Raw genomic sequence first — 23565 nt, 5'->3', positions numbered from 1 at the left:
CAACTAAGCCACCCAGGTGCCCCTCTTAACAGGCTGATTAAACCAAACACATGAATTACCCAAATCCTTTACTTTTGCTCAAGCCATGTTGTCTGTCCCAGACATTTCCCCTGATGGCATCTCCGCTTTCAAAAAGTGAAGCAAGCAAGCAGAGGTCAGATTCAAGCCATGGGCTGACATGGACAAGAAAGGAAAACTGGTATTTGTTTCATCTAACTTCCAAACTAATTAGCTACTTTAAAAGACACCATCAAGAAACTGGAACGAGGAAAAATTAACTGAAAAAATACATTGACAAAGGATTTGTATCAAGAATACATAAAAAAAGTTTTACAACTCAGTAAGAAGACAATCCAGTGAGAAAAAAGTAGCAATGGGCAAAAAGACAGATGTTTCACCAAATAAAAAAAACTTTAAGGGGCGCCGCCGGGTGGCTCAGTCAGTCGGGCATCTGACTCTGGCTCGGGTCATGAACTCGTGGTTCCTGAGTTCGAGCCCCGCATCAGGCTCTGTGCTGACAGCTGAGAGCCTGGAGCCTATTTCGGATTCTGTGTCTCCCTCTCTCTCTCTGCCCCTCCCCGACTTGTGCTCTATCTCTCTGTATCTCAAAAATAAATAAACATTATTTTTTAAAAAAAAAAAGTTTTTTAATTTTTTAAAAACTTTAAAAAAAGGTTTCACATGTAGGCTATACATTCTATGCTTTACTAAAGCACTTGGTAAATACCTTCCATACAATATACCTATTTCTCAACCCCCCCAAAAAGCAGGAGGTTATTATTAACCTCATTTTACAGATGAAGAGGACAAGATGAAACAGTCATACCTACTAATAAAGCAAGGGAAGAGCTAGGATTTAACTCACGTCTTGTCTCAGGCCAAAGTCTGGACTGTTTCCCACTGCAACATATCGCCTCCCTTTCTGTCCTTCCCATAAAATCTTGTAATAAAACCTCTCTCCGCAGAATCCTCATGGTCCCAGGTGACCTTAACTTCCCAGAATATCAGTCCTATCTCTATACTTGCGGTGAGCACAGCATAACATAAAACTTGCCAAAATCACTATGTTGTACACCTGAAACTATACATCATATACATATAGTGTGTCAACTATACATCAATCCCCAAAAAAAAATAATTTTTTTTTTAAATATATCAGTCCTATCTCTACCCCAACACTGGTGGACTTTAACTCTGGTGGAATCAAACCACAAGATCCCCTGATCAAGATTCAAGGACTGCTGTATCCCACTGGGTCCAGCCTTTGGCAAGCTTACACATACTCATAACAGCTTGGCACGGTTCACTGTTGATACTCACCTCATCAGGAAAGTCTTTGGGGTGGGGAGAAGTGAAACGGATCCTCATTTCAGGATCTACTCTGGAGACGTGATCCAGAAGGTGAGCAAAACGAAGGCCTCCTTGCTTGGGTTTATAGTTGGTGGAGAAGCCACGGCTGAGGTTGGTAGACACTGCATTGTTGAACTGGACCTCTGAACTGTCCCGAAAACTATTAACATTCTGACCAAGGAGTGTCACTTCTTTCAGCCCCTGAGAAAGGGAAAGTGAATATATTGGAAGCAATTTAAAACTTTTTTGGTAGTTTCATGCCAAATCACTAATTGATATTAGTTCAACCCACCTAGAGCCATTCATAAATGTATTCTACTCTGTTATTTTAACCCAGTAATTTCGTATTTGGGCATCTTGTCTGAAGAACTGAACTTCAGAATAAAACTTTACAACAGCACCTGGGTGGCTCAATCGGTTAAGCATCCAACAACGGCTCAGGTCATGATCTCATGGTTCGTGGGCTCGAGCCTTGCGTCAGGCTCTGTGCTGACAGCTCAGAGCCTGAAGCCTATTTCGGATTCTGTGTCTCCCTCTCTCTCTGCCCCTCCCCTGCTTGCACTGTCTCTCTCTCTCTCTCAAAAATAAATAAACCTTAAGAGAACTTTTTAATTTTTAGAAAAATAAAACCTTACATAAAAATTAATCTCCAAAGCATTTTTCAGAATAGCAAAAACCTGGATGAAATTCAATGTTCAGCAAAAATGGTTAATCTATAACACTATAAATCAAATTATGACACCATTCTGCCAGTTGAATATTATATAATCACTGCCCATAAAGTATTCTTCCCAAAGTATTTAGTCTAAATTGAATTAAGCTTTTACATTTAACTTCCAGTTTATCAGAATTCAGAGGAATATTTTAAATGACAACATTAAGAAGCAATCAGACAAATCCAGATGTATCTGATCTGTTCAAAAACCTAATGTATCATTTAAAGCAAACAAAAAAAAATGAAATTAAGAGAGAATGAAAAAATATAAAAAAACAACAAATAAAACCACAGAGTTTGACTGGATCTTAGTTTGAAAATAAAAAAGCAGTAAGATATTCTTGGGGTGCCTGGAGGGCTCAGTAGATTAAGCATCCAACTCTTGATTTTGGCTCAGGTCATGATCTCAAGGTTATGAGATTAAGCCCCATGTCTGGCTCCACACTGGAGCCTGCTTAAGACTCTCTCTCCCTCCTTCTACCACTCATACTCTCTAAAAATAAATACATACATACATACATACATACATACGTATTTTTGGACAATTAAGAAATTTTGAGGGGCATCTGGTTGGCTGAGTTATAAGAGCATGTGACTCTTGATCTCAGGATCGTGAGTTCAAGCCCCACATTAGGTGAAGAGATTACTTAAAAATAAACAAATAAACTTTAAAAAAGAGAAATTCTGAATATGAGTTACATATCATATAATATTAGTTGTTCAATTTTCTACATGTAATAATGGTATTATGAATGGAAAAACTCTTATTCTGAGAAGATGCATACTGAAATATACAGGGTTAAGAAGCCTGATATCTACAATTCAGCCTTGAAATGTTTCAAAAAACATGTATTTATGCATATATAAAGACAGGAAGATAAAGCAAATATGACAAGTTTATTAACTGTACTTACTGTACTAGACTTTCAAATTATCTGTTTGAAAACTTGCATTATAAAACTTCACTAAGAAAAAAAAAAGTTGCTATAAATAGACTATTTTTTTAACTTTATTTTGATGCAATTTCAAACTTACAGAAAAATTACAAGAACAGTAAAAAGAACTCCCATATACTCTTTGCCCAGGTTCACGGTTAACACTGCACACCATCTGCTTATCATTCACATGCTCACACTCAGATACACCCTCTCTCTGCACATACACATGCAAGCACATATTTTTCTGACCCTTCTGAGAACAAGTTACAAACAACATGCTCTTTTGCCCCTAAATATCCATATACTATAAATCAAATTTTTAACAACGGTCCAAATAATGTCCTTTGTAACTTTTTTTAATTTGGTTTAACAATGGCATGACCAAGGGAGTGCCTTAATATTAGAGGTGACTAAACAATAATATTATATATTATTATATATTAATACTATATACTATATATTATGTTATATTGTTATATATATTATGTGTACATATTATGTATAATACATATTATGTATATTATATATTACATATATATAATATATATTATTATAACTATATTGTATATTATTATATATTTGTATATTATTATATATTTATATATAAACAATTAACATTAACATTACATATTAATATTATATTATTAAAATATATACATATAAAACTAAGGAAAATACACACACATATAAAAAGATATTAACAAGGGCGCCTGGGTGGTTCAGTCTGTTAAGCATCCAACTCTTGGTTTTGGCTCAGGTCGTGATCTCGAGGTTCATGAGTTCGAGCCCCATGTCAGGCTCTGTGCTGATGACGTGGAACCTGCTTGGGATTCTCTCTCCCTCTCTCTCTGCCTTCCCTGCTCACACACTCTGTCTCTCTCAAAATAAATAAACAAATTTGAAAAATAAATAAATAAAATAAATAAACAGAATGTCTCTATCCTGAAGAGTTCTGCTATGGTGAGAGAGGTGGAAGGGGAGAAGGAGACAACTGGAGACCAGGAAGCACTTGCAGAGGTGGGGTATGGAGAGCAGCCAGGGACCAAACAGGGAATTGAGAACTAAGGGATGGAGATGAGAAGAGAGCACTGCCAGACTGTAAGAAGAAACTGCTGACTAAAAACTGGAGCAGAGGCTAGCCTCCCACAGTTCCCGAGCCAAGCAAGGAAGGAAACAGGGAGACTCTAATGAAAGAAAAGCTCCATATTCCCACCTACTGTCCTCTTTTTCAGGGCTAGCAGATCCAGGCCTAGAGTTGGGGGAGAGACAAGCTCCCAATAGCAGGAAAATAGCAATTATCTCCCCTCTGGCCTCTGATGGGATTCACTACCCTCATCTGTTCTCTGTCCCTCAACTAGTGAGCTGGCTCTGTGATAAAATGAACAAGAGATTTGGGAGGTTTCCTAGAATGGACAGATAAAGCATTCTCTGAAAATTTACTGAGTGCCAGGTAGTTTAAAAGCATTTAAACTGGGGTGTCTGGGTGGCTCAGTCAGTTAAGCGTTTAACTCTTGATTTTAACTCAGGTCATGATCTCACAATTCATGAGATTGAGCCCCATGTGGGGCTCTGCGCCAACAGCCCAGAGCCTGCTTGGGATTCTCTCTCTCCCTTTCTCTCTCTGCCCCTCCCCCACGCCCTCTTGGGTGCGTGTGCGCTCTCGTTCTCTCTCTCTCCCTCTCAACATAAGTAAACAAACATTAAAAAAGTTTTTAACTATGGGGGGGGGCTCAGTCAGTAGAGCATGTGACTTTTCTAATTTGAGAGTAAGAGTGACAGAGAGAGAGAGAGAGAGAGAGAGAGAGAGAGAGAGAGAGAGAGAGAGAGAGAGAGAGAGAATCTTAAGCAGTCTCCATGCCCAGCATGGAGCCCAATGTGAGGGACTCAATCCCACAACCCTGGGATCATGACCTGAGCCAAAATCAAGAGTCTGATGTTTAACCGACTGAACCACCTAGGCGCCCCAAAAATGTGACTCTTGATCTTGGGGTTGGGAGTTTGAGCCCCATGCTGGGTATGGAGATTACTTTAAAAACAAAACAAAACTGGGGCGCCTGGATGGCTTGGTCGGTTAAGCGTCCGGCTTTGGCTCAGGTCCTGATCTCACGGTCCGTGGGTTCGAGCCCCGCGTCGGGCTCTGTGCTGACAGCTTAGAGCCTGGAGCCTGCTTCGGATTCTGTGTCTCCCTCTCTCTCTCTGCCCCTCCCCTGTTCATGTTCTGTCTCTCTCTGTCTCAAAAATAAATAAATGTTAAAAAAAAAAAATTTAAAACAAAACAAAAAACCATTTAAATTAGGACAATCCTTCCAATAACCCAGAATGGAAGTTACTATTTTATCTTCTTTTCATAGATTAAGAAACTGTGTTTAAAAGAAGATAGTTAGGGGGCGCCTGGGTGGCTCAGTGGGTTAAGCATCTGACTCTTGATTTCGTCTCAGGTCATGATCTCATAGTTTGTGAGTCTGAGCCTGGCATCAGGCTCTGCACTGACAGTGTGGAGCCTGCTTGGGATTCTCTCTCTCCCCCTTTCTCTGCCTCTCCCCTACTCACACTCTGCTTCTCTGTCTCTCAAAATAAATGAACAAAACTTAAGAAGAATTTTTTTTTCATAAATAACTAAAAGATAGTTACATGACCTGTGCCAGGGCACTAAACCAGAGAATGGTGCAGCCAGAATTCACAGTCAGTCATCTGACTGTAAACTCATGCTCTTTCCATTCCACTATGCTGCCTCTGAAGCAGACTTCACACGGGCAGCAAATCAAAGATGTTCAGCCAAGTATTTCTTCCTGGCCAGGTATGGTTCTAAACTTCTACAGCTCGGAGATAGCACAGGAAGCAAAACTAGAAAGGTTGTCCTCATTCTCCTAAAAACACACTTATAAGATGAAAGCCAACAGAACTTTTCACCTGCTCAGAAAGCTTCCTCACTTCCTCTAGAATGGAAGCAACAGGCCGACTCCTCTCCCGGCCACGAGTGAAAGGGACGATGCAGTAGCTGCACATATTGTCACAGCCTCGCATGATAGACCTGGGGGAAAAGCACCAAAACTTAGTAAGAGGAATGGGACACCTGCTCCCACCCAAGGAGCAGGTCAGAGCTCCCTAGACGTTACCCTTTGGCTCTGAATCCTCTTGGCACCATATTCACACTGGACCAATCTGAGACATTTTTAAGGCAGACATTTTTTATCTTTAAAAACTAGTATCTAAGCACATGATATAAACCACATTGCAACTGGTAGATAGAGCAGTTACCCTGAGGGAGCACAGTGGTGAGGGAAAGGGTGCAGATGTACCAGGAGTATACCCCATAAATAGAAAACGTTTGAACTTTTTACATCTACACCAGAAAAATATATATATTATGAAGTGTGTATGGGGAGGAAAAACTTCAGGTTTCTTTTTTCTTTTTTTTTTTTATTTTTGCAGAGAGAGAGAGAGAGAGAGAGAGAGAGAAAGAGAGAGAGAGAGAGAGAGAAAGAGAGAGAGAGAGAGAGAAAGAGAGAGAGAGAGAGAGAGAGAAAGAGAGAGAGAGAGAGAAAGAGAGAGCACAAGTAGGGAAGGGGCAGAGAGAGAGGGAGACACAGAATCCAAAGCAGGCTCCAGGTTCTGAGCTGTCAGCACAGAGCCTGACACGGGGCTTGAACTCATGGACAGCGAGATCATGACCTGAGCCGAAGTTAGACACTCAACCAACTGAGCCACCCAGGCGCCCCTGAGAAACTTCAGATTTAAAACAGGAATTCATAGTTCTCACTCATTCCTGATCCAATTATTAGGTTTCTAAGTTAAATCACTCTCTTCCATTTGCATCCTGTATATGAAAACATTAATTTACCTTAAGGAAATAATTATGAATATCAAAGATGTTCACTGAAGAACTGTTAAATAAACGTTAGCTATTGTTTTTATTAAGCTTTCCAAGAAGTGTGGGATAGCCATTAAAATGACAGAGGTTGACAAACTTTCTATAAGAAACAGACAGTAAATATTTCAGGCTTCGCAGACCACACGGTCTGTGTCACGATTACTCACTTCTGCTACTGTAATGGCAAAACCAGCCACAGATGATATATAAACAAATGGTAAGGCTATATTTCAGTAACTTCATTTACAAAAAACAGGCTGTGATTTTTTTTTTGCCAATTTGCCAATCTCTGTTATAGAAAATTTAATTACATAAAATTAAAATATTTCACCATTTAAAGTAAGGTTATAAAACCAAGTACATCAAGAGCCCATTTTTACAACTAAACACAGGTACAAAGCATACACACACAGGAAAGGACAGGAATAATATAGCAAAATGATAACAGTGTTCATCATTAAGTGGTTGGAATATAGGTGACTCTTACTTTCCTCTTTATGTTTTTTTTTTTAATCTTTTCCACGTATTCTTCAACAAATATGAACTATTTTGTCACCAGATTTTACTACTTTTTTTCAGTTAAAGTTCAGGGGAAGAAAAAAAGGAATAGGAAAGCTGAAGATATTTTCCTAAGTAAAAAATTAGAATACAGAAAGAATGGTAGGAAAGATCCCATATTACATGTATGAATGGATATGGAAAGAACACTCCTAAAAGGACTATACAAGAAACTACTAACATGGCTGCCTCTGAGGTGGCCTACAAGACCGGGGAGAAGAGATGTGAAGGAGTCTGACTTTTATCAGTTTTTGTTTTTTATGTTTTGTCCTATATGCATGTATTAATTTGCTTTAATGGAGCAAAATTAACATTATTTTAAGAGTGAGAAAGGAGAAGTTCACTCCCTATCTCTTGGGCAGTGTCTTACACGAAGGCTGATGTAGCACTGGGGCTTGTCTGGACTGGCATGACATCAGCATAGGTCTCATCCAGAGAGAGCAGCACATTGGCAGCTTGTTGACCTGACTCGGCAACAGCCAGCAGCCGAGGAAGGTCCCGATAGGCATCTGGACCAGCCAAAATATCCACCATTTTCTCCCTGTTGAGGATCTCCTCCTTCAATCTCTCAGCCATGCAGCCTGAGGAAGGAAAACAAAGTAAGTACCCATTCACAAATGCATCTGGTCTCGTGGTTTCTTCTCAGTACACATTACCTCCAGCTACATTCAGAGACCAGGGCACAGAAACTTCTCTAAGAGTTTAGCATCATCATTCCCCAAATTTGCCCAATACTTCCATAGCACTGGAACCTGCATCTTCCTATATGAGAAAACCAAAGGAAGCAAGCAACTAAAGAAATCAATTAAATGCTCAGAAAAAAATTAAACCATCATCCAGGGGCACCTGGGTGGCTCAGTTAAGGGTCTGACTCTTGATTTCTTCGGTTGAAGTCATGATCTCATGGTTTCATGAGTTTGAGCCTCTCATCGGGCTCACTGCTGTCAGCACAGAGCCCGCTTTAGATCTTCTGTCCTCCCTCAATCTGCCCCTCCCTCTCTCCCTCTCTCAAAAATAAACATTTAAAAAAAAAAAAAAAACAAACCTATTCTTGGTTATACACCTATGTTCATAGCAGTATCATTCACAATAGCCAAAAGGTAGAAGCAACCCTAGTGCCCATCAACAGATATGGTGTATACATAAAATGGAATATTATTCAGCCTTAAAAAAGGAAGGGAAGTCTGATATATGCTACAATATGGATGAATCTTGAAGACATTGTGCTAAACGAAATAAGCCACTCACAAAAGGACAGATATTCCATGATTCCACTTGTATGAGTTACCGAGAATAATCAAATTTATAGAGGCAGAAAGTACAATGGTAAGTTGCCAGGAGCTAAGGTGAGAAGGGAAATGGGAAGTTATTTAATGGGTAGAGAGTTGCAGTTGGGGAAGATGAAAAAGTTCTGGAAATGGATGGTGGCGATGGTTGTAAAACAATATGAATAAACTTGAAGCCACTGAACTGTACATTTTAAAAAAGGGCTCAAATGATAAATTTCATGTTACCTATATTCTACCACAATAAAAAACAAAGTATTGGGGGGATTTCTGAAATTCCTAACAAAGATATAGCCAGGGGCTTCTATAATGAAGGAACTGAAATGAAACAAAACATTTCAGGGGCACCTGGATGGGCTTAGTTAGATCAGCGTCCAACTTCAGCTCAGGTCATGATCTCTCAGTTCATGGGTTTGAGCCCCGCATCGGGTTCTATGCTGACAGCTCAGAGCCTGGAGCCTATCTGGGATTCTGTGCCACCTTCTTTCTCTGTCCCTCCCCAGCTCACACTCAGTTTCTCTCTGTCTCTCAAAAATACATAAACATTAAAAAATAAAAAATAAAAAAAGAAACAAAACATTTCAGCTAATCCTTCCATCCTCCTATGTCACTTAGTACATTAATCTATATAACAGGATATGCTCCAACTATGTTTTGACCCATCAAGAGGAATTAATTTAATCATTCCACAATGGACAGCCAATTTTAAAGTTAAATACATTAAATTCTGGGACAAAGAGGGTACAGAATATTCATTTTTGAGATATGCTTTCCAGCTATCTAGATCAGAGCTGTCCAACAGAACTTCCTCAAATGATAGAAATATTCTTTATCTGTGCTGTCCAAAACAGTAGCCACTAGTCAAGTGTGACTACTGAGAAGTCAATATGTGGCTAGTGAGAGTGAAAAAGTAAATTTTAATATTATTTAATTTTAGCTAAATTTAAATAACCACATGTGGCTAGCGGCTACCATACTGGTCAGTGCAGACCTAGATCCTCACTTGGCTCTACTTCAGGAGTCAAGACGAAAGGTGCCTACACTCTAAATTCATGCTGTTCCTTCAGATGCCAAACTCTCTCCTATGCATAACTCTGCCACCATCAGCCCCATTAAACTCTAACAAGGACAGACCATATTCTGAGTACCCATGACTTCAAGGCACTATGAAAAGCCCTTTTTATGAGCTTTAGCTTATTTCATGCTATAGCCTTTGACATCAAATACAAAAGTTACATGGGACGCATGACATTTCTTCAAACGCTGGGAATCCAGCATCTAACGGAAACCCTAGCATACAAAGCTACATGAAGGGGCACCTGGGTGCTCGTCACTTGAGCATCCGACTCTTGATCTCAGCTCAGGTCATGATCTCAAGGTTCATAGGATCAAGCCCAACATCAGGCTCTGCACTGACAGCACAGAGCCTGCTTGGGATTCTCTCTTCCCCCCCCCTCCTCTCTCTCTCTCTCTCTCTCTCTCTGCTCCTCCCCAATTTGCACATTATGCACTATCTCTCTCAAAATAAATAAACTTAAAAAAAAAAATTTCAGGCCACCTGGGTGGCTCAGTTGGTTATGCATCTGACTTCAGCTCAGGTCATGATCTCACAGCTTGTGAGTTCAAGCCTTGCATCGGGCTCTTGTGCTGACAGCCCAGACCCTGCAGCCTGCTTCAGATTCTGTGTCTCCGTCTCTCTCTGTCCCTCCCCTGCTTGCACACTGTCTTTCTCTCCCCAAAAATCAATAAACATAAAAAAAAAATTTTTTTTTTAATTTTCATGGAGCCCAAGTATCAAAACACAAAATCTCCAAATTACCGGATACCTAGAATCCCAATCCTCAGAGGCACTCGGGAGCGGAGCCGTTTTGTCTTCAGGGCTTTAAGCTGATGTAAACGATTCCAGATGGTCTGTTCAGCCTTCTCCCTACAAAGATCAAAAGAGGTATAACTGAACCTGAAAATCAACTATACCACAAGCTAAAAGAGTGGGGCAACGGAAATAAAATCAAAAGAAACTTCAACCCTTTAAATGACTATCTACCTTTTAAGTTAAGGGAAGACAGGCAGGGAGCCAACTGAAGAAGCACCACTTGCTACAATTCACCATTCCCACAATGACACCCTTCCTGCAGATCTCCACACCTGACAAGCCTTTACAGCAAACTCAGAATCTACTTCACAAAGCCTCATACAGAGTCTGTCTGCCCTTTAACTGCCTTATAACTATACTTTGCCCTATACTTAGCAACTTCTCTTTTATTGTTTGATTTTTTTATATAGTGCTTTCTGCCAGATGTTAGAGCTATTTGTGTCTCTGCTTTAGTTCCCATATCAGACTAAGCTCCTTAAAGCAAGGCTCCATGGAGGAGGGTTCATTTCTGAATCTCCCAAAGCTATCTAGTTCAGTGTCTTACAGCAGAAACACCCCCCAACAAAAATGCTGGATTCCATTAACACTAAGGAAACACTACCACAAATGTGCCTTGTACACAGAAACAAAGTAAGAAACAGAATATGTTTACTTCCGATGGATGCCATCCATCTCCATTCAGAAGAACCCTGTCCCCGGCCACTGACTGCACCCTAACCCTCATGATGCTACATCCTAAACAAGTGCCATTACCTGCAAAAGAAACCTTAGGAAAAGCTGGTGCCTCAACATACCCCTCATCTATAAAATGGGTTTGATTATAGCACCTACCCCATAGGGTGGTTGTGAGAATTAAATCAGTGTATGTACAGTGCTCAGCACGAGACAGGATACGCAGCACGTGCTCGGCAAATGTCAGCCCAGTTCCATCGCTGCTATCTCCCATGTTGTAAAACTGCAAGTCCACTGACTCGTCTCCACAGGTAGGCCAGCCTGGCACTGCTAACTCTGACACAAAACACGTTCGCTCTCTAGGTAAAGAACAAACTCCCACCTGATAGAACATGTGACAAGGAGGATCACATCAGCCTGAGTGGAAAAATGGGAAAAAAAGGGAAAATTACAATCTCTGAAATCTGCCTTGTAGAATCACTACCCACAGCTTTTTCTTTCCTATTATTCCTACTACTGTGGTAAAAACATACATAAAATTTACCATTTTAACCATTTTTAAGTGTACAGTTCAGGAACATTAAGTACATTCACACTATTGTGCAATCATTACCACCATCAAGCTCCAGAATCATTTCATGTTCCCCAACTAAATCTCCTCTGTTGGGTTCAGAGATTAAACACTAACTCCTCTGTTCCCCTCCACCTCACAGCCCATTTTTAACCTAGTTCCTTGCCTAAAAATGAGCACCACCATCAAAGTTTCAAAAATAACCAGAACAAAAATACACCTTAATCCCATGCTACACACTTTACTCAAGGAAACCCACTCTCACCAGGCCATACCCTGTTTCTAAAGCTGTATCTAAGTCCTGGCACAGGGGCGCCTGGGTGGCTCAGTTGGTTAAGGGTCCGACTTCAGCTCAGGTCATGATCTCACGGTCTGTGAGTTCGAGCCCCGCGTCGGGCTCTGTGTTGACAGCTCAGAGCCTGGAGCCTGCTTCGGATTCTGTGTCTCCCTCTCTCTCTGACCCTCCCCCATTCATGCTCTGTCTCTCTCTCTGTCTCAAAAATAAATAAACATTAAAAAATAAATAAAAAATAAGTCCTGGCACAAATGCAGAGTCTCATCCAGGCCCAGGAAACAAGGCAAGCAGAAAACCCACGTACCTCTTGGAGGTTCCTGGTGCGCAGGTAGCCACTCTTCTGTAAGACAGACCAGGCTATCTCTGTGTCATTCACATTCATCTGACAGCCATAGGTCTCCAGGTAGACTGCAATGAGAGGAGGATTCCACAGTAGGCAGACTAAAAGGGACCGTATGTCTCAAAAGGTCTCTTTCCCAAATGCCCAGAAACATCTGAGGCAACCAGTTATCCAAGTCCCCTGTTGCCTCAATTCTAAGATACCATTAACTGCCAGAGGTACCGCCAAATTAACAACAGCCTTTCAGAACGAAAGAAATACTGCAATACATACATACATAATTACAGGCCATGTCCTTTAAAATACAGGGAAATATGCACCTGAGAATCAAGGCAACGTGGTTATAAAAACAGAAAAGGGAGGACTAGCTGATAGTGTTGATTATCAACTTAGGGGGGAAAAATTTTTTTTTAAGTAGGCTCTATGCCCAGTGTGGAGCCCAACACAGGGCTTGAACTCACAACCCGGAGATCGAGACCTGAGCTGAGATCAAGAGTCAGAGGCTAAACCAAGTGAACCGCCCAGGCGCCCCAAAAATAAGTTTAAATCCATTACACTCCTCCTTCTCAAAACAAGGTTCTCCAACCTCTGAAAATAACAACAATGGCAGGAGGGTACACAAAGCCACAAAATAAAAATGAGGCAACTTCCTACTACAAACAAACTACAAACTACAAACATACATCTCAAATGAAAGCAAGCATTGTGGCACCTGGCTGGCTCAGTCAGCAGAGCATGGGACTCTTGATCCCCAGGTGTAAGTTTGAGCCCCAGGTTGAAGTAGAGTTCACAATGAAGTAGAGATCACTTAAAAATAAAACCTTTAAAAAAAAAAGTATGGCTGTATTATGACATAAAACACATTTGCATAAAGCTTCTTTTTTAATGTTTATTTATTTGAGAGACAGAAAGCATGTGAGCAAGTGTGCAGGAGAGGCAGAGAGAAAAAGGGAGAGGGAGAATCCAAAGCAGGCTCTGCACTGTGAACACAGGGTCCAACACAGGTCCCAATCTCACAAACCGTGAAATCATGACCTGAGCTGGAATCATGAGTCGGATGCTTAACCAGCTGAGCCACCCAAAGCTTTCACAACATCAAAGGGTGCCTGGGTGGCTCAGTCCATTTAGCGGTTAAGCGTCGGACCCTTGGTTGCGGCTTAGGTAATGATTTCACGGTTCATGAGAAAGCATGGGGCCTGCTTGGGATTCTCTCTCTCTTCCTCCCTCTCCGCCCCTCCCCTGGCTGCACTCTCTCTCTCTCTCAAAATAAATAAATAAACTTAAAAAAAAAAAAAAAAGGAACATCAATTTCACACTCTGGCAAGCCCTTTCAAACTAAATTCCTCTATCAACCGCTGTCCCCACCGGCAATCTTTAATCCATAGACCCAAATAAAGTCAAGATGAAGTTAAAAGTTGATGACAAAAAATCCTATGAAAACCAACAGAAAACAGCAGTAATTTATAAAAGAAAAAAACATCAGGTTTTGGGCTTTTTTTAATGCTCTTTGGCTCACTTTCCTTGTCTGAAAAAAGAGGACTAGTGGGTGTGTGGGTGGCTCAGCAGGTTGAGGCTCAGGTCATGACCTGACTTTGGCTCAGGTCATGATCTCACAGTTCCTGGGTTTGAGCTACATTGGGCTGTGTGTTGACAGCTTGGAGCCTGTTTCAGATCCTCTGTCTCCCTCTCTCTCTGCCCCTCCCCCACTTGTGCTCAAAATCAGTAAACATTTAAAAAGAAAAAAAAAAGACTACAAAATACCTAGCAGGAGTCATAAGATGTACACACTCCTTGATTTACTAATTCAAATCCTTGATATTTACTCTGAAAAAAAAGGTCTTAGAATATATACACCCACTTATATGTATATGTGTGTGTGTATATATACAAAGATACATATTATAGCATTACTTATAAAAACTTTTGAAACAACCTAATGTCCTACTATAGGGAACAGGTACATCATAGTACAGCACAATGTAATATTTTGTACCAATTTTTAAAAATTTGATTATGAAGACTGCAGTATTTAGAAAAGTGTCAAATGAAAACATCAAGTTACAAATGATTTGTGCTATATGACTGCAACCAAATCTTTAAGAATTATGGAAGGAGGGGCACCTGGGTGGCTCAGTTAAGCATCCAGCTCTTGATTTGGCTCAGGTCATGATCTCGAAGTTTGTGGGACAGAGCCCCCCCATCCGGCTCTGCGCTAACAGCATGGAGCCTGCTTGAGATTCTCTCTTTCCCTCTCTCTCTCTGCCCCTGCCCTGTTCACGCACACACACTTTCTCACTTTCTCTCTCTCTCTCTCTCAAAATAAACAAAAAAACAAATATTTAAACATTTGGAAAAAAAAGAATTAGAGAAGGAAATATTTTTTTTGAAACAGAGCAAAGGGGGAGAGATCTGGCTGCCCTTCAATGTCTCTTCAAACTTGTTTTTTATTTTTTCAAACTTTTTTTTTAAAAGGCACTTTGGGACACCTGGGTGGCTCAGTTGGTTAAGCATCTGACTTCTACTCAGGTTATGATCTCGCGGTTTGTGAGTTCAAGCCCTGCATCAGGCTCTCTGGTCAGCAAAGAGCCAGCTTTGGATCCTCTGTCTCCCTCTCTCTCTCTGCCCCTCCCCGACTGGTTCTCTCTCTCCCTGTCTCTCTGTCTCTCTGTTTCTTCCAATAAACTTTAGAAAAGAGAAAAAGAAAAAAGGAAAAGGTATTTTAACTGACTGTATAGTGTTTTTCAGAAAACCTTTATTGAAGCATAAAAAGTGTATTTCTACAGCACCAAGAGTGAAAGGTGCCTTATGACTTAAGACGATCTAAAAATCAGAACAGAGACTATAGGGTTTCCAAAAGTAACCAAAGAGAGGACTCCCCAGGACTTCCACCCCCAGTCACATGGACCAAAAGTATGAGTTTCTTTATATTAATGTTACTTGATAAAGTCTGACAATTCCATAAGCCAGCAGCCTTCCCATACTATTAACCCTGCAGAGCCAGGTCTGCAAAAAAAGAACAATTAAGAATCAGGAATGCGGGAAAGGGGCAAAGCAGTAGTCCAAAGAGAAAAGAAAAATAAAACCAACCTTTTCTCTGTCTCCCAGAAAGTTCATCCACTGTGAGATAGGGGGGTGGGTCCTCCACGTCAGGCTTCTCTTGAGGATCTAAAGCACTTCTTAAAAAATGCTGAAAAGTCGGGCCAGCAGCCAGCCTAGAGCTGAAATCCTTCCGAACTCCATTTTCCTGCTGCCTCTCTGGACTGGGACATGTGGTGCCCTGGACACTGCTCCGTGCCCTGCAGGTCCTGAGCAGCAGCCAGGACACAGAAGCCAAGGGGCCCCTTCTCTGTGCTTGCAGGACACACTGTAAAGGACGCATGGCACTAAACCAACAGCCAAAGTCTGCAAAAGAAGAACAGGTATCACCAATGTTTACTAACACGACATACAGGGCAACGCTATAAGCACTTCCAGTGTATTAATACATTAATACACAAAAACCCAAGAAGATACTCTTAATATTATCCCTATTTTACAGGTTAAAAACAAAAAACAAAACAAAACAAAAAAACTGGGGCAACTTACCCAAGATCACACAAAGGGGTGCCAGAGATAAGATACAAATCCAGGCAATTTTCAAAACAAAAGGGTGGTAGAGAGAGGAGATGGTGTGACAAAATAACAAAGTAGCACCTTGTGCTAGGAACAGTTTCAAGGGCTTTCCATGTAATAATGCATTAAATCTTCACAGCAATCCTTGGCAAAATAGACAGTAGACACCATTGTTACCCCATTCAGAGATGAGGAAACAGACATAGAGAGGCTAAGGAACTTACCTAAGCTCCACCTAAGCAACAGAGCCAGGACTCAAATGAAGGTCTATAGGACTACAAAGCCGGCACTCCTAGCCACCTTGCTACAATGCCTGTTTCTATGAAAACCACTGTCTGAAGGCATCTTCCTTTGAGTTCCTTCAAATGGTAAGTATCTTACATGAGGCACCATGTCTGAGCAGTGACTCCTCCCACCCTCCAAGAATCTCAAATTGCTGCCTTCAAAGTTCCTACCCAGGCCCTCTCACACACAGCTGGGGGGATGGAATATTGCAAATCTTTATACAGGGTGATTTGCCACTTTCCATGAAAATTACACAAACACTTTCACCAAGCAGTTCCATTCCTAGATATTTATCCTACAGATGCAGTTCCATTCCTAGATATTTATCCTACAGATACAGTCTTACATGTACAAAATGCCCCATGTATAAAGACATTCAATGCAGCAGTGTTTCTAATAGCAAAGGAATGGAAAAGATCTAAATGCCATCAAAAGGGAACTAGTTAAATAAGACATGGTACATCCTTACAATGGAATAAAATGCAACTGTTGGAAAGTATAGGCTGAATCTATACATGACAAAAACAAGGAAGCACAGTGTTCAATAGTAGCTATAACATGCTGTACTTTAATCTGTGGGGCAAGGAAGGCAAGAATATTAAGGTACACACTTATAAATGAACATAGTATCTACAGAATGCATAAGAAACAGTGGTTGCGGGCACCTGGGTGGCTCAGTTGGTTGAGTGTCCGACTTCAGCTCAGGTCATGATCTCACTGTCCATGTGTTCGAGCCCTGGGTCAGGCTCTGTGCTGACAGCTCAGAGCGTGGAGCCTGCTTTGGATTCTGTGTCTCCCTCTCTCTCTGTCCCTCCCCCATTCGCTCTCTTTCCTTCAAAAATAAATAAACATTAAAATTTTTTTTTTTTTTTTTTTTTTTTTAAGAAACAGTGGATGCCTCCCAGGAAGTAACCTAGATGACTCAACGTATGAGATGGAGACATTCTTTCTACCACATGTCCTTAACGGACTTCAGACCCCTTCAGGGTCTCCAGCCTGACTGCCTCACTCCAGTCATACCAGACATTTCTGTACTGATCTTCCCTAACTTCTAGGCTTTTATACACACTGTTCTCTCTGCCCAGTATATCTTCTATATACTTACTGAGCCAACTCCTATGCTTTTAGATCTGTTTCCTCCTAGAAGCCTGTATCCTCAAAGTCTAGGCTGGGGTCCTCCTCTGGGTTCCCGAAGCCTCCTTCTAATCTCTATCTCAAGACTCATCACACTCTGCTGTTAATTACTACTTACACTTCTGCCATCCCTTACAGGCAGACAGGTTCCTAAAAGCAGGGAACAAATCTCATTCATTTCTACATTCTCAGCATCTCCCATTCAGTAACTGACTCCTGGCAGGAGCCGTGCATGTAAAATGAGCAGATGTGGCCGATGACCTCTCTCACTTGATCACCTGCCATACAGGCTACCCGCACTTTAGGCAGGAGCAATGCTAAGCTACATTCAAGTATCAGAGAACAGCAGTCTTTTAGAGAGAGCTGTAAAGTCACTCTTTTCTGCCCCTTACTTGTTGTGTGACCTTGGGCAAGTCAAATTCCCATCTCTGAGCTGCCAATTCCACATCTGTAAAATAAGGATTAAAAGCAGTACCTGTGTCCCAGAGGTGTTGTGACAATTAAAGAAATATTAAAAACCCAACTTGGCTTACAGTAAGTCTTCAATAACTGCACATTTGCAGCCCACACTCCCTTTCCTGGGAGGTACAGAGCAATACAGTTAAGAGCACGAGCTCTGGAGTCGTAGTCTGACCCACATGCTGCCTAGCCAGGTAACCTTGGGCACCTGGGGTGCTTCTTAAACTCGGAGGGCTTCCATTTCTCAACAGTACCCATCTCTTCGAATGCTGGGGGGATCACATGTGATAACGCAAGCAAAATGTCTGCAGAACACAATGTAGGGGCTGGGGGGGCGGGGCTCAAAAACTGGTAGTCGCCAATAACGTTAAGACGGCAACCTCACTTCAACAAAAGTGAACATAAACGATAAACATCCCAAACATTTTCTTGGGTGGTTACCAGGCTTCAGGCGCGGTGCTTAGCCCTTCCCATGGATTACAGTATTTAATCCTCACAGCAGCAGCGTAGAGCAGGTTCTATCAGCCCCGCTTCACAGGTGAAGAGGCTAACGCTTGGGGGCAAGGAGGGGTGACTTGCCCAAGGTCACAGGCGAGCAGGCAGCGGAGCTGGGGCGCGAACCCCGACAGCCTGACTCCAGGGCCCGCGCCATCTCCCTTTGAACGCCGCGCACCTGCGGGGCCACGCCGCGCACCTGCGGGGCCCCGCCGCCCTCCTGCCCCAAACACGGGCCACCTCCGCCGCCCCGGCCGCTCACCTCCCGCAGCCCGAAAACCCAGCAACCGGCAACAGGAGCTCCCCTCAGGAGGCCTGGACCCCCACCTCCGCCTTCCGCCGCCGCGGAGCGCGCGCACAAGCGACTTCCGGTCCGCCTCGGCTTCCGTCCCTGGCGGTGCACCGGAAGCGCCTCCTCCTGTGCCGGCCGGGTGGCTCCCGGCTCCCGGCTCTCCACCCCCCGTCCCCCGCCTTGGGGAACCGCTGCGGTGCTGACCTGTCTGGTCGCCCCTAGTTGGCCTGCGGTAACCCAGCGCTTGGAATGGAGTGAATGCGTGTTAATGTGCCCTAAATGTAAAATATACACCGGAGGGACGCCTGGGTGGCTCGCTGGGTTAAACATCCGACCCTTGATTTTGGCTCAGGTCACGATCTCTCTAAGGATGAGATGGAGCTCGGCATGGGGCTCTGCGCTGTCATAGCCTCAGCTTGGGATTCTCTGTCTCTCTCTCTCTGCTCCCCCCCCCCCACCCCTTAAAATAAATAAACTTTTTTTTAAAAAAAATACACAGCGGGTGTGGAAGAAAGACTGCAAAATAACCATTTTTATGTTGATTACGTGTTAAAATAATATTTGGGATATACTGGGCTAAATAAACATAATTTAAATTGTTGTTTTTTTTTTTTTTTACTTTTTAAAGTTTATTTATTTATTTTGGGAGAGAGAGGGAGAGACAGAATACCAAGCAGCCTCCGCGCTGTTAGCGCAGACCCCACTCAGTCCTCAATCTCAGGAACTGTGAGATCATGACTTGACCTGAGACAGTCTGGCCTTTAACCGGCTGAACCACCCAGGCGCCCCTCTTTTTACTTTTTTACTGTGGCTACCGGGAAGTTTTAAATTGTATATTGGCTCAGTCCGTTAAGCGACTAACTTCCGCGCAGGTCATGATCTCATGGTTTGTGGGTTTGCTGCTGTCAGTGCAGAACCTGCTTAAGATCCTCTGTCCCCGTCTGTCTGCCCCTCCTCCCCCTCCTCTCTCTCTCTCTCCCTCTCCCTCTCTCCCACTCCCTCTTTCTCTCAAAAATAAATAAATAGTTGAGCCTCCAACTTACACTTAGGTCGTGATCTCACAGTTTGTGAGTTCAAGCCCCATATCAGGCTCGCTGCTGTCAGCCTGTCAGGGCAGAGCCCACTTCAGATCCTCTGTCCCCTCTGTCTGCCCCTCTCCTGCTTGCACTCTCCCCCAAAATTAATATTTTTAAAAAATAATAAATGTTTAAAGAATAATTTGTATAACAGCATGTGGCCCACATACTCTTTCTATTGGACAGCGCTGTGCTAGAGGTTGAAGACTTCCCATTGCCATTCCAGCCTGAACCCCCACCCTGAGAGGGTGGTTACAGATCCATAGTTCGGCTGCCTACAGGGACATGTCCTCTTGGGTATCTAATGACCGACTCTACCTTAATACAGAACTCTTCATTTCCACACTCACATCCTCACCCAAAACCTGTTCCTTGCCAGGGTAGCCCATCTCAGTACATGACCCAACCATCCTCCCAGTTGCACTAGGAGAAATTGAAATGGGCCATTTTTGTTTCCTCTCCCCCAACCTCCAGATTCAATCCATCAGCAAGTCCTGCCAGCTCTAACTCAAAAATGTCTCAGGGCACCTGGGTGGCTCAGTGGGTTGGGCATCTGACTTTGGCTCAGGTCATGATCTCACTGTTTGTGAGTTCCAGCCCCACATCAGGCTCTGTGCTGACAGCTCAGAGCCTGGAACCTGCTTCGGATTCTGTGTCTGCCTCACTTTCTTCTCCTCCCCTGCTCGTACTCTCTCACTCTCAAAAATAAATAAACATATTAAAAATGTCTAAAATTTACCCACTTCCTGTGCTACAACTCTAGCCCAGGCCACCAACATCTCATCAGAAACTACTGCAATAGCCAGCAAAGTTTCCTTGCTTCTGCCCTTGCCTTTGTCGCCTACAGACTACTTCCCATACCGAGCCTAACAATTTGTTTGTTTGTGTTTTATTGGCTAAGATCATGCCATTCCTCTGCTGAAAACTCTGGGTAGCTTGTCATTGCCATTGCAATAAAATCCAGATTTCCTACCATGTCCTAGGGCCTGCATGATCTGGCCTCTGCTTACTTTTACTTCCCCAACTTACTTCTAACACGTTCTCTCTGGTTGACTACACCTCAACTCTGTAACTTTATTTTGCTCCTTTCAATAAATACTCCAAGCACATGTTTATGTCAGAGTCTACTTATACTTAACAATTATCTTTCTGGAATGCTTTTTCCCAAAATTGTTTCTTGGCTGGTCCCTTCTCATTCTTCAGGTCTCAGCTTAAATATCAGCTCTTCAGAGAGGCCCTCCCTGACCACTCCATATAACCTGCTCCCATCACTATCCCATCATTTTCTTCACGGTACTTGTCACTATCCAAAATGATGGCATTATTTATTTACTTGCCATTGCCTGAGAGCAGGGATACATTCTGTCTTGTCCGTTGCAACATCCCCAAGATCTAGCAGAGAGTCTAACTCATGGAAGAGCTTAATAAATAGTTGTTAAATGAATAAATGATTGCAGTGTGTTTTAGTCTGGGTTCTCCAAAAACAGACCCTGAGACAAGGATTTGAATGCAGGTAGGAGGTCTCAGGAAACATTGACAGGGTAGTCAGGGAAGGAGACAGGGTAGGGGAGATGGTCAATAAAGAATGTTACCATGGTGGCCATCTGGGGTTTAATTCTGTTGGGGAGTTCTGGGAAACCGTGTAGCACACATACCTCAGAATTATTACACCCAAGAGGAGAGGAAGCTAGACTAGTTATATGCCAGCAGTCATGGTAGAAAGATGCTCCTATGTATATTAGTTCCTCAGCACTTCAGCTCTGTCTGGGCAAGGAGATCTGTGGTTTGGAAGAAAGTCCTGTGTCGATAAGGCACTGGCCCCAACACTCCGAACTGTAAGGCTCTGGGGGCCCTGACAGCCCCCGCTGCAATGACTTCTCTAACTCCTAACTCGAACTCTGTGAGGTTATTATTAGCACACTTTAAGGCAAGAAAAGTGAAAATACAAAAGGTGATCACATGCTGAAGCTCACACAACTACTGCACAGCAGAACTGGGATCCACCCACAGGCCAGGCTGATCCCAAAATGCTATTCTTACCACTGACTGACTAAGTGAAAGTCAGACTGGCTGGGTTCCCATTGAGGTTCTGACACTTACCATGATAGTCAAGGCCAAGTTAGTCATCCCTGCTGATTCCCAGTTTCTTTGCCTATTAAGTGGCTGCCATGTGGAGAATACACTGCTTTGGGGGTAAGAGGATGAAGAGGCAAATAAGGAGAGCATTTAGGAGGCTGTGGCAGTTGCCCAAAGACTGTGGAGTCTCGGACCATCGTGCTGTCTTGGGGCGGTGAGGATGATGGAAGCAAACCTGGATTTCAGGAGTTTGGGATATGCTGGAATTAAGCTCACACTGTCTACTTAGATGACTGCTGGCTACCAATTCAGTCAAAAATACAAAGGCAGGGGCGCCTGGGTGGCTCAGTCGGTTGAGCGTCCGACTTCAGCTCAGGTCACGATCTCACGGTCCGTGAGTTCGAGCCCCGCGTCGGGCTCTGGGCTGACAGCTCAGAGCCTGGAGCCTGCTTCCAATTCTGTGTCTCCCTCTCTCTCTGCCCCTCCCCCGTTCATGCTGTGTCTCTCTGTCTCAAAAATAAATAAATGTTAAAAAAAATTTAAAAAAAAAATACAAAGGCAAACACAGGCTGAAAACCGTATCATGGTTCTTGATTTTGACTGTGGTTCTCCAGATAACCTAGAATGTGATCTGATCATTTGGGGTAACTATCAGTACTATGAAAGTATACCAGAATTCCTGGAAAATGCTTAAACTCTACAGACAAGTCCCTGGATACTCTGGGATCTAAAGACTCCAGTTAGAAAAATATTCAGGTTTACTGTCAAGTTGCAGAGGGAAGATGTCCTGTCCTAATATGGCCATGGAGCAGGGGACACAGGGGCACCGGTGCCACACAGAGCCCCACCATGGTGGCAGCGTCTATATCCCAGTGTGAGTTCTTTTGAGAGAGGAAGCCTTCACACTGCCACGGGTGGACAATGACCCTTATCCTTCCCTGGTGACACCCCCAGCCAAGCCCAGCTTATAATAGTCAAACTTCAGTGAGCATGCAGCCCCAGGAGCATGAAAATAAATGCTTGTGGCTGTGGCCCCTGAGGCTGGGTATTTTTTTCCACAGCATTATTGCAACAAGAGCTGAATTTTAGCATATTCCTTTAGATGAACACCAGCTTCCGTGTCTCTTTGCGAGAGAAACCTCCTGTAAATCCCTAGAGTAGGTCAGGTCCCCACTGGCCCCTCTGTTATTTCCATGTCTGCCCAATCTGAATCACACATTTGATTGTGGGAGATCCTACTGAATTTCTGTTCCCTGTGCATGGGGACCTGTCAGTCTTAACTGCTTAGTCCAACACAATAGCCACCAGCCACACGTGGCTACTGAGCACTTGATATGCAGCTAATTTAATTGTCATAAGCACACTCAAGCAGCCCTATGGTTAGGCCCAGGTGGTGAGGAACTGGGGCTGCCTTCCCACAGCCACATGTGTGAGCAATGTCAGAAATGGGTCCTGTAGCCCCAGTCAAGCTGTCACATGAGTGCAGCCCCAGCCAATACCTTGATTGCAACCTCGTAAAAGCCCCTGAGTCAAGAACATCCCAGCTTAGCCTTTCACATATTCCTGATCCACAGAACCTGAAAAATAATAAACATTCACTGTTTTAAGCTGTTAGATTTGGGGGTCATTTATCACACAATAACAGATAACAAATAGACTTTCTTTAT

General features: G+C 42.9%; 1 protein-coding gene across 6 annotated transcripts in view; it reads right to left on the bottom strand.

Moving 5' to 3' along the window:
- Positions 1-18866, bottom strand: part of CDK5RAP1 (CDK5 regulatory subunit associated protein 1) — a 194064-nt gene extending 175198 nt beyond the window's left edge. For all 6 annotated transcript variants that reach the window (XM_011280848.4, XR_006595238.1, XR_006595240.1 and 3 more), the window contains exons 1-8: positions 18717-18866; positions 15557-15871; positions 12434-12537; positions 11646-11680; positions 10545-10645; positions 7803-8013; positions 5914-6034; positions 1321-1551 (exon numbers count right to left, since the gene is read on the bottom strand). In XM_011280848.4, the coding sequence (XP_011279150.1) occupies positions 1321-1551; positions 5914-6034; positions 7803-8013; positions 10545-10645; positions 11646-11680; positions 12434-12537; positions 15557-15848 (1095 nt within the window). In that variant the 5' untranslated portion in view covers positions 15849-15871; positions 18717-18866. The remainder of the gene's footprint in view (positions 1-1320; positions 1552-5913; positions 6035-7802; positions 8014-10544; positions 10646-11645; positions 11681-12433; positions 12538-15556; positions 15872-18716) is intronic.
- Positions 18867-23565: the final 4699 nt, after the last annotated feature.

Source organism: Felis catus, chromosome A3 (assembly GCF_018350175.1).
Source record: "Felis catus isolate Fca126 chromosome A3, F.catus_Fca126_mat1.0, whole genome shotgun sequence".
In the NCBI taxonomy this organism is placed as follows: Eukaryota; Metazoa; Chordata; class Mammalia; order Carnivora; family Felidae; genus Felis; species Felis catus.
This window is presented reverse-complemented; position numbering and strand designations above follow the sequence as displayed.